Source organism: Dipodomys spectabilis, unplaced genomic scaffold, assembly GCF_019054845.1.
Source record: "Dipodomys spectabilis isolate Male_0828 unplaced genomic scaffold, ASM1905484v1 ptg000009l, whole genome shotgun sequence".
Lineage (NCBI taxonomy): Eukaryota > Metazoa > Chordata > Mammalia > Rodentia > Heteromyidae > Dipodomys > Dipodomys spectabilis.
Genome location: NW_024870686.1, coordinates 2,189,007 through 2,204,248, shown reverse-complemented (window position 1 = coordinate 2,204,248; position 15,242 = coordinate 2,189,007). Strand labels below are relative to the sequence as shown.

Here is a 15,242-nt window from a genome sequence, read left to right as displayed (position 1 = left end):
AATTACTATATTGCATTGGAGCTGAGTTGGTTGGTAATACTTGGCATGTGGCTTTCAAGCCTTCTTGGCTGGTGGAATTTAATTAGCAGTAGTATATTATTATCAAGGTAATTAAAACTCTGCCTTGATTAAAAACAGAATTGTATAATTAAAAAGAAAAGGGTTGGCTAACCTGAGCTTGATGTTTTCAGAAATCCAGAGGCATCAGATTATTTTCTCTCTCTCCCTCATCAGGCTTGAAGGTCCGGGAGGTGTTCATCAATGTCACTAGGCAGCAGGTGGAAGACTTCCATGGACCAGAGGACTACTGGTGCCAGTGTGTAGCATGGAGCCACCTGGGAACCTCCAAAAGCAGGAAGGCCTCAGTGCGCATCGCCTGTAAGTACACTCCGGGTGATCTTATCTTGAAGCTGCATGTACAAGAGTTAAATAATGCTGAAGAGGGACTTTGGAAACTCCATGTGCCTCTGCAGAATGTAGAGCAGAGGGCAGCAAGAAACCATCAGAACTCTCCTATTTCTACCACATTTACTTTTTCAAAACTGTATTTTAAATGTTTGATAATTTCCTCTGGAGGACAATCAGCAAATCAGTTTGGCTAAGAGATTCTGCCTAGATTGTCAGAATGCAGGTGTCTCAACAATGCCAGGCAAAGATGTTCCTGGGAACAAGAAACCCACACAAATGGATTTTGCTGCTCCCATCATTGACAAAGTTCAGGGAGACTCAGGAGTGGGGGCACTGAGGGGAAAAGGTGATGAATGACTGTTTACTGTACTTTCTAGCAAATCTGCAAAAATAAGGCATTAAAGAAGTTCTATAGCCTACTGTTACAGTTCTTCTCTCTGAATCTTAAAACATGGAAATGGGTTTTAAAACCGCATTTATTTGACCCAAGGAGGGTTAGGGGGAGAAAAAAAAAGAAATACACACTTGAAAAATAATGAAGAAGAAAGGAGGAAAATTGCTTTTCCAGAGAGTCCAAGGTTTCTTTATCATATTTCAGCATCAGTGTTTTTATAATCCAAACCAGATTTATAAATGCACTGACTTGTCCTCCTGTAAAATGTTGTCGTTGTACTATTTCCAATTTTCCCACCTCCACAGATCCCCCATAAACCTCCCAAGCATGCTCAGGAGTAGAAAGGCCCCTGAAGAAGGAACAGAAAAGGAGGAGGGCAAAGATGGTTATTGTTGTTTTATTCAAATATCATCTTTTGAGAGTGCCATAAAGAATACGGGACAAGAGGGATTTATATGTGGACTCAAGGAATTCTTCATAGCAGATGTTGATAGTTTAGGGATTAAGAATTGGAGTGAATTGCTATTTGCAGAGACATTTATGTTTCCTGGGAAATGAAATCTTCCTTGTAAAATATGCATTTCACCTTCACGATACTAGTGATTTGGGAGGCCTCCCCTAGATGCTGTGTGGGGCCTTCTAAGGCAGAGAGAACCAATCACTTCATAAGCTTGTGCTTGTGATGTGAGAGCCCAGGGGAAAATACTGCTCCTGTAGTTATTTAGTTAATTAATTTTAGTTCACTAATATTTTATAACTTTAAAGTAGCGGTCAGCCAAGAGAGGGAATATGTTTGCATTATTCTTTACATAATAAATTCATTCCTGGATGGCTTTGTTCAGGCCAGCTAGAACATTTGGCCCTAATTCAAGCTAAAACAGGTATCTGCTGGGCTCTGTCCAAAAAGAAAAGAAGCAAAGCTGCATGAGGAATTTGAACCTGGGTCCCTTCAATCTCTTCCATCTCAGGCTCACTTCCCTTGTACTTTTTCCTCACTTCTCTGAGATGCGCAGGCACTCTACTTTAAATCATCGTAAATTACATACTCCTGTTCGTTTGCCTCTAGTGTGCTCCTTCCCTCCTCTCTTAATTTCTGATTGTCCTTGCCTGCTATAAAGTTCCCAATTTTTGCTTACAAAGTTTTGCAAAGATTGACACAAAGTCACTTTTATCAATTTCCAAGCACTCAGTCTGTACACTTTACCCTGTATCCTTGCAGATGCTTTGATGTTTATCTATGTGTGTCACCCTTGACTTTTTGACATGAGATTTACCCCTGCTATCTCGTTACACATGTGTGTTGGCACCATGGTGAAGATTCCAGACTCTTCAATCCAATTGGTTTCACATCTGCCTCACTATTTCTTAGTTTGGTACTGGTGGACAGTTGATGATTTGCCATCTTTAATGTCTTCATCCGTGAATAAGTGTCTATGTCATAGAATTATTGTGTGAGAGGAAGTGACAACTATCCCTTTTCTAATATTGTTCCTGGCACAGAATTGGCTCTTATCCACTGTCCTACTGATGCTTTGTGATGTATTTTGTCTTCTGTAGCAACAATATCTATTAACTGTTCTTTTGTTAATCCTTGTTGAAGCTAACAGAACTGAATGGACTATTTTTCTGCAGATTATCTTATATTGATCTTTTATCAAAATTTGTTCTAAGTCAACAGTAAGAACACCACTCTTCCAAGCATGATAGAATCAAAGAATTCCTATTCTGTCCCTTCCTAACTTTTTAGAAAATCATGAGATACTTCCATAGAAACAATCTTGCTAAACTCTCCAGAGATAAAAAAGAATCATTCTCATATATAACATATACATTGTATATAATAAAGATGTGTTATTGTCAAGTAAATAGTATCTAAACATCACTAAAGTCTTGACGAAGCAATTTATTTAATGTATTCTCTATTCGTGTTTACAGCATTTCTTAATTCATTCCCATGTAGCAAGTGAGAGGTTCTTTAATTTATTTAAAATTATTTATGCAAGTCAAGACATGATTTGTCATTAAATATTGCATTTAACTTGGGGACCATGTACGTTAAAATGCAAAATGAAATTTAACTAGTATAATGGCATCAAAAGCATGAGGAAAGGGCTGCCTTCAGGATCTTCCTTAGAAGTTTTTTGAGTTCCGTGAGCAAAAATTGCACTCTACAAAAAAATAGGTTTCATGTTTTATTAGCATATGAGAGAGGGTTCTGGCCATTATTTGCAAGCGCTTCTCAGAAAATAACACATTACACATAAGGAGAATCTTTACTCCCAATAAATAAAAAGACAAATTAGATGTAATTGTCACTGTGTTTCTTCCTTGTAAAATTGGTTTTTACAAGTACTAGAAACAATACATGAATGCAGTTTATTACTCTGATGACAGTAATCTTGAGGGGACTTGGCAAAATTAATATCATTTTATATTACTCATTAAATTGTTCTAATTCAACGTCAAAAGTGTTTATGCTCTCCTCATCTAGCCAATGATCCATTGAGAATGTAGCAACTTAAAAATCACATTGGGCAAAACTTCCAGGGCAGTTCCCTTGAGGGATGTGTTGATGGAGCAGTACTGATTAAAGTTAAGTTAGAAATCATGGAAGGGTTAATATTGATCAAGATGCATTATCCTCATAAATTGACAAGTTGAGTTAAAACCCGTTTGTACAATTCTATAAGGATAATTTAAAAAAAAAAACAATATACAATTATTCTATTTTAAAGGAAAACAATATGAGCAACATTATCCTATTTGTGTAATTCATATACTCATTAGCCATTTACCCTATGAGATACATAGTTACGTTTTCAAAGCACTGACTTCTGGTCTAAGCTTCCTGGATCAGACTCTGGAAGAAAGAAACTAAGTTTGCACCAAGTCAAACAGATGATTACATGATCAGGGATTCTTTTTTTTTTTTTTTTTTTTAAATTTAATTTTATTTTATTTGAGAACATACTGTACAGAGGGGTTACAATTACATGGGCAGGATAATGCATACATTTCTTACCAAGCATTGCAGCCTCCTCCTTTGTTTACCCTTCACCTCCCTTCCCAGCCTCCCCCCTCCCTCCCACCCAATCATTACCCCCCCCCCCCCCCCGACATTGTAAAGCTGGTTTTGACATGACATTTTGTACTTCTCATTGTTGCAACAGGTCCACCTGAATCCTTAAACGACTTGTTTGTCCCAATCTCCTCCACATGTTATACTGACATCAAATATAGTGAAAGCGGGGGTTACACTGTGGGGGAGGGACATACAAAGCAACAAAGAGATAATATTATAAATGCGTTAGAAACACATGCATGAAAGAAACAAAAACATTAAAATACATATTTGAGGTTTCGTTTTCCTAACATCACATTATTTGACTTTTTCCGCTTGACTCATACCTATACTAGATATTGCAAATAAGGGAAACCATGGGACCTATGTTTCTTTGGGCCTGGCTTACTTCACTTAATATAATTTTTTCCAAGCCTTTCCATTTCCTAACAAATGGGGAAATGTCATTCTTTCTGATGGAGGCATAGAATTCCATTGTGTATATATACCACATCTTCTTGATCCATTCATCTACTGAGGGGCATCTGGGTTGGTTCCATGTCTTAGCTATGGTAAATAATGCTGCAATAAACATAGTTGTGCTGGTAGCTTTAGTGTGGCCTTGTTTGTGATCATTTGGGTAAATGCCCAAAAGTGGGATTGCTGGGTCATTGGGGAGCTCTATGTGGAGTATTTTGAGGAACCTCCATACTGCTTTCCAAAGTGGTTGAACAAGTTTACATTCCCACCAACAATGAAGTAAGGTTCCTTTCTGTCCACATCCCCTCCAGCATCTGTTGTTGTTAGAGTTCTTGATTTGTGCTGTTCTAACTGGAGTGAGGTGATATCTCAATGTTGTTTTGATTTGCATTTCTTTTATGGCTAGGGATGTTGAACATTTCTTCATGTGTCTATTGGCCATCCTTCTTTCTTCTTCAGAGAAGCTTCTCTTTAAGTCTTTCGCCCACTTACTTATTGGGCAGTTGTTTCTTTGAGGATTTGTTGTTGGGTGGTTTAATTTTTTGAGTTCCAAGTATATTTTAGATATGAGACCCTTGTCCGTTGTATGGCTAGTAAAGATCTTCTCCCAGTCCGTGGGCTTTCTATTGATCTTGCTAGCTATGTCATTTGCCCTGCAGAAGCTCTGCAACCTTATACAATCCCATTTGTCCAGCCTTTCTTTGATTTGTTGTGTTTCCGGGTCTTTATTCAGAAAATTTCGGCCTGTGCCAAGGAGACCCAGGGTTTCTCCTATTCCATCCTGTAATGTTTTCAGAGTGTCTGCTTTGAGTTCAAGGTCTTTGATCCATTTGGAGTTGATTCTGGTGCAGGGTGATATATAAGGATCTAGCTTTAGTTTTCTACATGTAGTTAACCAGTTTTGCCAGCACCATTTACTGAAGAGGCTGTCTGTCTTCCATTCTATTGTTTTAGCTCCCTTATCGAAGATTAGATGGCTATAGGTCTGTAGGTTCATTTCTGGGTTTTCAATTCTATTCCATTGGTCCTGAGGTCTGTTCTTATGCCAATACCAAGCTGTTTTGATTACTATGGCTTTATAGTAGAGTTTGAAATTTGGTACTGATATTCCTCCAGCAGTGTTCTTTCCGTTGAGGAGCGTTTTTGCTATTCGGGGTCTTTTATTGTTCCATATGAATTTTTGGATTGCCTCTTCTATTTCCTTGAAGAATGAGGGTGGAATTTTGATAGGTATTGCGTTGAATTTGTAGATAGCCTTGGGGAGTATTGCCATTTTCACGATGTTAATCTTTCCAATCCAGGAGCATGGGAGGTTTTGCCATTTTTTAAGTTCTGTGTTGATTTCCTTTTTCAAGATTTTAAAGTTTTCATCATAGAGGTCCTTCACTTCTTTAGTTAAGTTAATTCCTAGGTATTTTATTTTTTGTGGGGCTATTACAAATGGAGTTGCTTTCCTAATTTCAGCCACACTTTTCTCATTGTTGGCATACAGAAAAGCCATTGATTTTGGGGGGTTAATTTTATAACCTGCTACTTTGCCAAAGTTTTGAATCAGCTTGAGTAATTTGGGAGTGAAGTCTATGGGATTCTTTAAATACAAGATCATGTCATCTGCAAAGAGGGAGAGTTTTATTTCTTCTTTCCCTATTTGGATCCCCTTTATGTCTGCATCTTGTCTTATTGCTGTAGCTAGGCATTCTAATACTAGATTGAAGAGAAGTGGAGAGAGTGGGAATCCTTGTCTTGTTCCTGAGTTAAGAGGAAATGGCTTTAGTTTTTCACCATTGAGTATAATGCTGGCTGTAGGTTTGTCATATACAGCCTTTATTGTATTGAGGAATGTTCCATGGATTCCTAATTTTTTCAAAACCTTCATCATAAAGGGGTGTTGGATCTTGTCGAATGCTTTTTCTGCGTCTATTGAGATAACCATGTGGTTCTTATTCTTGCTCCTGTTGATGTGATGAATAATATTAATTGATTTGCGTATATTGAACCAGCTTTGCATCCCTGAAATGAATCCTGTTTGATCGTGGTGTATGATTTTTTGGATGAATTGTTGAAGTCGGTTGGCCAAAATTTTGTTGAGAAGTTTTGCATCAATGTTCATCAAAGAAATGGGTCTATAGTTCTCTTTCTTTGATGAGTCCCTGCCTGGTTTTGGGATGAGGGTTATGATGGCTTCATAGAATGTGTTGGGTAGTGAGCTTTCTCTTTCAATTTCATTGAAGAGATGGAGGAGAATTGGTGTGAGCTCTGCTTTGAAGGCCTTGTAAAATTCCGCTGTAAAACCATCTGGTCCTGGACTTTTCTTAGCTGGGAGGTCTCTTATTGCTGTTTCTATTTCAATGCTTGATATGGGCCTGTTAAGATAGTTTACCTCATCTTGGTTTAGTTTTGGCATGTCAATATTTGCTAGGAAGAGGTCCATTTCTGTCAAGTTCTCAAACTTATTAGCATAAAGTTTTGAGAAGTATTCCCTTATAATGTTCTGAATCTTGCTTGTTTCCGTGGTGATGTTTCCATTCTCATCTCTGAGTTTATTAATTTGGGTGTGTTCTCTTCTTTTTCTGATAAGATTTGCTAAGGGTCTGTCAATTTTGTTGAGTTTTTCGAAGAACCAACTCTTTGTTTTGTTGATTCTTTCTATAGTTTTTTTGGATTCTAATTCATTTAATTCTGATTTAATTTTGATTATTTCTTTCCGTCTACTGGATTGGGGTTTATCTTGCTGCTCTTTTTCAAGGAGGTTTAGATGTGTCATTAAATTGTTAGTTTCAGATCTTTCCAATTTGTTGATGTAGGAGCTCAGAGCTATAAACTTGCCTCTGAGTACTGCCTTTGCTGTGTCCCAGAGGAGCTGGTATTTTGTGTGTTCATTTTTGTTGAATAGCATGAACATTTGAATTTCCTTTCTAATCTCTTCCATGACCCACTCATGATTCAGCAGTGTGTTGTTCAGCCTCCATGTGATACCGGACTTTCTTTGGTGGCTTTTGGTGTTGAGTTCTAACTTTATTCCCTTGTGGTCAGAGAGAATGCAAGGTATAACTTCAATGTTTCTGAATTTAGACAAGTTTGCTTTGTGGCCTAAAATGTGGTCTATTTTAGGAAACGTTCCATGTGCTGCTGAGAAAAACGTGTATTCTGATGCTGCTGGGTGAAATGTTCGGTAAATGTCTGTTAAGTCTAGTTGATCTATGCAGCTGTTTAGATCTGCGGTTTCTCTGTTGAGTTTTTGCCGAGTTGATCTATCTAGTGGGGAGAGTGGTGTGTTAAAATCCCCAACGATTAATGTCTTTGGATCTATATGGGATTTGAGGGAAAGTAGTGTTTCTTTGATAAATTTGGGTGCTCCATTGTTTGGCGAATAGATATTTAGAATTGTAATATCCTCCTGAAGGAGAGATCCTTTAATTAGTATGTAGCGACCTTCTTTATCTCTTTTCACGAATTTTAATTTGAAGTCTATTTTATCTGATATTAGGATTGCAACTCCCGCCTGTTTATGCGGTCCGTTTGCTTGGTAGATTTTGTTCCAGCCTTTAACATTGAAAATGTGTTTGTTTTAACGGGCAAGATGTGACTCCTGCAGGCAGCAGATAGAAGGGTCTTGTTTTTTAATCCAACTAGACAGTCTATGTCGCTTAATTGGAGAGTTCAGTCCGTTAACATTAAGAGATAGGACTGAGAGGTATTTGGGAGTTCCTGCCATGTTATCTACCTTCTTGGGGGCTCCGAAAACTGGGTTCTTCCTATGGTTCTTGGATTCTCAGTTTGGGTGCAGTTTCTTGGCCTTTATTGCGGTCTTGTTGGTTTCCTATGTGTAGGACATCTTTAAGAATCTTTTGTAGTGCTGGTTTGGTGGAGATGTATTGTTTCAATTTTTCTTTGCTATGGAAGGTTTTTATTTGGCCTTCAGTTATGAAGGAGAGTTTAGCTGGGTACAGTATTCTTGGTTGATAGTTGTTTGTTTTTAGGGCATGGCATACATCATTCCAGGCTCTTCTTGCTTTGATTGTCTCTGCTGAGAAATCTGAGGTGATTCTAATTGGTTTCCCTTTATAAGTGATTACCCTTTTCTCTCTGACAGCTTTAAGGATCTTTTCCTTGTTCTGAGTTGATCCTGTGTGGATTATTATGTGACGGTGGGATGTCCTATTCTGGTCTGGTCTATTTGGGGTTCTAAAGGCTTCTTGTATCTGGACAGGCCTATCTTTTTGCATGTTTGGGAAGTTCTCTGCTAGGATCCTGTTAAACAGATTTCCTAGACCATTAACTTCTGTTTCTAGGTGCTCCTCTACACCCATTATCCTTAGATTAGGCCTTCTGATGGTGTCTTCCAGGTGTTGGATAGATCTATCATATTTCTTGGACTTGTCTTGGATGGTTGTATGTTCTTTCTCTATAATATCTAGGCTGTCTTCAATCCCTGAGATTCGATCTTCTGCATGTTCTAACCTGCTGTCAAGACTCTCTACTTTGTTTTTTATCTCTTTTCCTTCTAGTTGGTCAGCTTTGATGGCTTCAAGTTCTTTGTTGAAGCTCTGTTTTAGGTCTTGTATGAATTTCTTTACTTCCTTAATTTGGTGTTCAGTGTTTGTCCTCAAATCACTTAGTTGATTGGTTATGGTTTCTTTGGGCTCCCATTCCTTCTGTTGGGTTCCATTCAGCATTCCCTTTGTGGTCTCCCTGACTTCCTTCATCTCTTTGTTAATGGATTCCATGAATGCCTTTAGTGATCTTTGTGTGTTCTCTACCTGGTCTCTCAATTCCTGTATTACTCTTTGATTTGCTTCCTCCCGTTCGCGGGATTCCTGCAGATCTCTTTGAGTGTTCTCAGCCTGCTCACGCCATTCCTCCCTTTCTCTTTGAGTATTCTCAAGTTGTTCACGCAAATCCTGTATCAGTTTTTGAGTAGCTTCCTCACGCTTATGATATTCCTGTATAAACTTCTGGGATGCCTCCTCTCTCTCCCTATCACGCTCATACAGAGTCCTTTGTACGTTGTCAAACTTTTCATTTATCATGTTTGCCACCAGTGTTTGTAGAGCTGTTTGGGAACTCTCCTCTGGATTATTCATTATCTGTTCTAACCCCTGATTATCAGGATTGGGAATTGAGATACCCGAATTTGCCATTTTTCTTGTGTTTTTCCGGCTTACTCTGCCCATTTGAGATGAAGATAGCACCAGTTTTGTGCTAGAACACTATCTTAAGGCAACCATCAACCAAAGTTTGCATTTGTACAGTCAATAGTCTACAGATACAATCTAGTTCAACAGATACATCTATTCGACATCAAACAACTATATGTTAAAGGGCTTCGAACCACAGAGAAGAATTTGGAAAACCAGAAATTATTAGGGTTAGGGAGATATGTGGGTAAAAAATAGGAATAGATTGGTGTGGGGAGGCACAGGGAGAGTTAACTATGTCCTAATCACATTGCAGGAAATAGGTTGGGTAGGATGCAAGTAGAGAGAGAGAGAAAAGGGAAGAAAGGGAAAGGGGAATGAAAAGAGACCAGAAAAAAAATAGAGACGTAAAAATTAATGTTATTTTAGAGATTAAAAGACCATCTATTTATAGAGGGATATGAATATGTTGAGAGAAAGGGAGGGACATAGAGGAGATGAGAAAAACTTTTAAAAAATGCTTAAAATATTATATAGGTATAAAGAGGTAGTACTGTTATTAATGAATTTAAGTCTCAGAGGTTTTGAATTGAGTAATAAGTTTGTGGATTAAGTGTGTACACAATGGGGGATAGGGTCTACTGGTTAACTACGGGTTTATCTGAGGATGTGCAGGACAAGAGTTAAGTCACATAAAGGTGAACAAAGAGGAAAAGTTGGAAAGGATAGGAAAGTGAGAAGAAAAGATCAGAAGTTCAGTAGAGCTAGAAAAAAAACAAAAACAAAAAGATAATTAAGAATGAATGAAAAAGAGAAAGAAGACAAGAAAAGAAAAGAAAACACACATTCACGTATTCCTAAAATAAAAATTATAAGAGGAGAAAAAAAAATTAATGGAAAACAATTATTTTTTCAGAAGAGGCAAAAATTAAAGATTAATAAAAGTTTTAGAAAAGCAAAAAAAAATTTTTTTTATATATATATAAGGTAACAAAAAACGAAAAAAAAAACAAAACAAGAAAAAGAAAAAAAGAAAAGAAGAAGAAGAAAGAAAAAAAAAAAAAGTTCTTTGATTTTTTTTTTTTTTTTTGGGAGGGGTGGGAAGAGTCCTGTATCTCCCTTTTGTCTGTAACCAGAGTCTGGTTGGAGTCTCTGGTCAGCTTGAGGTCCTGTGGCTTGATTGGTTTCTTAAGTCAGTTTTTTGGAACAGGCAGAAAAATGCTCTGCTTTACCCAAGATTTTGAGATCCCCCTCCCAGGTTAGTTTACTGGGAGGGTGATCTGCTTTGAGAATCACAAAAGAGGGGGATGCAGTGATGAGGCTAGGTTCTGGGTAGAGTTGAGGTCTTTCAAGGAACAGTAGCTTTTCCCTGGGGCTATTTTGTGAAAAAAAAACTCACAGCACCCAGCCTGGAGCCATTCTCAGGGTTTCTGTTTTTCAATTGATTGTGGTGGCTGCTAGAGGGAGGGGCAGCCTCAGGCTCTGGCCACCCAGCAAGGAGAGCCACTCCAATGGCTGGTGCCTGAGCTGGGCGACCCCTCCCTGGATGGAACTGAGTCTGTGAGGTCACCTCGCCGCCAAGTTCCCGTGAACTGCCAAATGACTAGCTCTATTCCAAGGCCTGAGCTGGAGCTAGCCGCTCCTCCGAGCTTTGTCGGTATCCAAGATGGAGATCACCGGTGCTGGGGGGGGGAGGGGTGGCCTTCCCTCCTCTGCTCCCAGAGAAGGAGTGAGGAAGCGGGGCTTCTACTCACGGGGAGTCTTGGATCCCGGGTCGTCTCTGGTCTGCAAAGTGCAGGATGAAGTTGTCCGCTCCTTGTCAGTTCTTGCTGGTGTTGAGTAGAATCCGCTCGTCCGCTGCGTCTGGCTCCTTTGTCCCGGACTGCGTCTCAGGTATGCCTCCGCGGCGGTGGTCGCCGCTGCGACCCTGCTGCCGCAGCGGCAGCTGCTCAGATGTGTCTGCTTGGCTTTCCCTCTCTTGACTAACTCTCTGTCCTGTGATGGCACACTTGGTGTGATTCTCTGGCTTGGGACTGTTCACTGGAACTCTGAAACTGTTTTCTATGCAAGAGCTTGTTCAGATTCCAGCTTCTCCTCCGCCATCTTCCCGGAACTTCAGGGATTCTTATCTACAAAGAATACTCTGCAGACTTCAAAATGGGTCCAAATAAGATGAAATATGATCCTAATAAAAACCTGGGGATTCAGTTAAAATCATTCAGTCTGTCTATTCCAAAGTTTATAATTCTATGGTCGTTCATCTGGGTACTTTGAGTAAATAGTCCCTAGAATACTTTTTACGAAGTACTGGTTGGGAAATACTGCTTTAATCCATTTTATCAGCCTTCTTCATTTAACATGTTCCAAGTGGTTAGACCAAAAGGCACCGAGCTGATGGCAAATTTGGAACCTGATCGATCCTTTCAACCACATGCCTTCCTGAATGTTCTATCCCTATGGATTCTTTTCTATTAAATGGATGTTTGAAAGCCATAAAAGGAAAGCCCATAGGCATTTGAGTATTTCCTTGAGGAAAGCAGTGATTGTTTCCCATTCTCATTTCATTTATGAGTATACTGCATTCCTCCTTATGAACAAGTTCTAGTACACACACACACACACACACACACACACACACACACACACACACACACACACACACAGAGTTTTAGGAGGAAAGTGTCTGTTATATTATTTTTCTCTTAATCATTCACAAAATGTCTGCCTGTCCAACTGCCTGGGGCAGGAAATAGCTGAGTCTAGTTTCCAAAGTGGTTTTATAAAGGTAAAAATAAATTAATAAGGACAACTTACCTTTACCCCCACTAAGCTGGCAGAACTGTGTCTCCAGGGAACAACTCCCACAGGTCCTCCTGCGTCCGTCTGGTCCAGCTGGGTTGGAAGGAGATGGCACATGGTGGCATCTGCTGCTTTGGCTACTGGCTGGTTGTCAAAACCAGGAATATTCAATCATTCGTACTTGTTTATTTTCATGGGTGAACATTTGGCAGATTAGCACTTTCTTTTGTTACTCATTTTTCTTTCTCTTCTCCATTGGCTTATAAAACATTGTGCTTGTGTCATTAACTCTTGGCCCTGCAAACCTTCTTGATGCTTGAGTCTTTCTTCTAATTTGGGATTTGAGACTGGGAAATAAAAGAAATGTTTATGTGTTAGAGTCAAGCCTGTTATTGCAAGTTGGCGATGTGGAAGAAACATCACAGGAAAACACTATGTTTTGTCGATTTTTTTAAATAAAAAAACTATAAAATTTGATATGAACCATATAAAATTAAGACATACGGCTTATTTGGGATGCTTTCAAAAATATCTATGCATAAAGCCAAGAATGAATGAAGAAACTAGAAGAGACTCTCATTTAAAAGCCGTAAAACTCTCTATTTTACGTGGCCATAGTAAAAAACATGATGGTTTTCTTTTTTAGGGGTGGTGTGTATGTGTGTGCGTATACCATATATGTTTGAGTATACATACCACATGCATGTGTTATATATACATATTTGTATTTTATATATGTTACATATGCCACCCCTAAAAAGAAAAATAATTTATTATATTTTTATATTACATATGCATATTCTACATAATATATATATATTTATAATCAAGAAAGAAAGCTATCCAATTAAGCCTCCATTATATATCTTGGTTTCATGCTTTTGATGATTTCATCTGTTAAATACTACCAATGGTCTTCCTCTTTCTATCTACAAAATTAGACATTAAAATAAACATAGATACAGGTACCTGGTGTCCATATTCAGCTTTAGCTTACATTTCACATTTACCCATGACATCCTTAAAAATGTGCTGTGTTCTACTCCAGTTACATAGCTTAGATGTCTCAGTTCGGGTATATGACACATGCTTTCTTTTCTTGTTTTCCCTCTGTTCTTCTTTCACCTGGAACAATTCAGTCTTTTCTCTTCCTATCTAATGCCCAGGTGGCTATGTCTTAATCCCATGTTGCACACAGTCTCCTTCAAAACACCCAGTTTCCAGGTCTCCTAACCCTGTTTACCTCAGCAACATCATATACCAACCCAGCCTTGACAAGGCAACTCTCCAGCTTCCACAGCTCCAAGTTCCATTCTTGAGGTCTCATAGCATTTTCTTATGCTTTTCCCACAATCTGAATGTAACTTATTCATTACCACAATCATTTTAAAGTTGTTTATAGTTTTAATTCTCTTGTTAGATTGCACACAGTGTCAAGATGCAACCTATTATATCTTGACTTTGGAGTCTACTACATACCTGATATATTATTTTTGTACTATAAATATGTGACTGATGGAGAAGCAGCTCCGTGTGTACAGGCTGTGGTTCCATAAGTGGGCATATATTAGGTACAGAGTGCAGCTCAGAATGAGCCCTGGCCTGCCACCTCTGCCTTCTCAGCTCCAATTCTCTTTGTTGAGAACCTAGAACATATTCTCAAGTATAGAAACCTGTATATACACTTAATTCATAAATGATGTAAATTTCACAAAAGAATGAAACCCTTTCTCTGCAGAAAAATATGGCAAAAGTCAAAAGAAAATATTTTCTTTGGCCAAGGATTAGTCATTCTTGTAGTTTGAAATTAATGTCTAAGAATATTATCAAAGTGTTTGAGAGTCCTGCCCTCTGGATACAGTTGTATCTCTAAAAGTAGGCGCAGTCTGCTAGTCAAGATACACACCTGGTATGTGGCTGCATCCAACTAAAGGCACATAGAAGCTGTTCCTAACCAAGCTGTAGTTTTACAGCAGGTCTGAGAACATACTTAGACCCACTACAAAGGAAAAGCATGATGCCTCTAGTCCAAAGCTTAAGAGACTTAATCCATTAACAGCAGAATATTAAATAAGGCATGAGACTCTATGTAACTTTATGGGACACACACATTATATCTCAGAGAAATCCATTCTCATATGCAATAGTTATATAATAAAGAAATCATTGGCTAGGATGCCTAGAGACATACTGAAATTGTCTCATGCAAAACGGAGGAGAGAATTCTTTCTGTTTGTTCCAACGCCAGAAGCATCCTCACAGGAGCTACACTTAAGGTGGCTTATTTGGAGTAGTGCTCACAGGGATGCAGTCTGGCAGTGATTAGAGATGGAATTACTGCATTAGACGTGTAAGTGAGGTATGCACAAATCATTTGATTTTAATTCAGACTTTCAGAAAAGTTATGATATAGCAGAAGAATTCCTTTGAGCCCTTTGCTGAGAATCTTCACGTGTTAACATTTTACCACATTTGCTTTAGTATTAAGGCTCTGTGTTTATTTGTGCAGTCATTCCCATTTAATGATGGGATACATTCTGACAACTGCATCAAGACGCAATTTTAGACTTACACAGACCTAGATGGTATAGAGCTGGCATTTCGTGTAGCTTCTTGATGCAGTCAGGAGACATGGTAGACACGAAATGTAAGATCCTGCTAGCCTAATTGGGCATACTGTTATTCTGCAAAATTTTATTTTAATAAGTAGGAGTGCAACTTAAAATTATAATAAAAATACGTGAGAGGATCTAAATAAACCAGTACCAATCATTTATGAATATTATTAAGTAGTATGTATCTTACATAATTGTATATGCTATGGGATTATATGACTAGCAGAACAGTCATTTTGTTGACATAAACTTCCTCACAAATATGTGAGTATTGCTTGGGGCTGTAGTGTTATAGCAGGTATAGCATCACTAAGCAACGGGAACTTTTCCATATATTGAGATTACAA

At 38.5% G+C, this 15,242-nt stretch overlaps 1 protein-coding gene across 6 annotated transcripts in view; it reads left to right on the top strand.

Annotated features, from left to right (window-relative positions):
• The window catches only part of Unc5d (unc-5 netrin receptor D), a 571,205-nt gene that overhangs the window by 341,793 nt on the left and 214,170 nt on the right, over positions 1-15,242 (top strand). For all 6 annotated transcript variants that reach the window (XM_042701474.1, XM_042701473.1, XM_042701476.1 and 3 more), the window contains exon 3: positions 235-378. In XM_042701474.1, the coding sequence (XP_042557408.1) occupies positions 235-378 (144 nt within the window). The remainder of the gene's footprint in view (positions 1-234; positions 379-15,242) is intronic.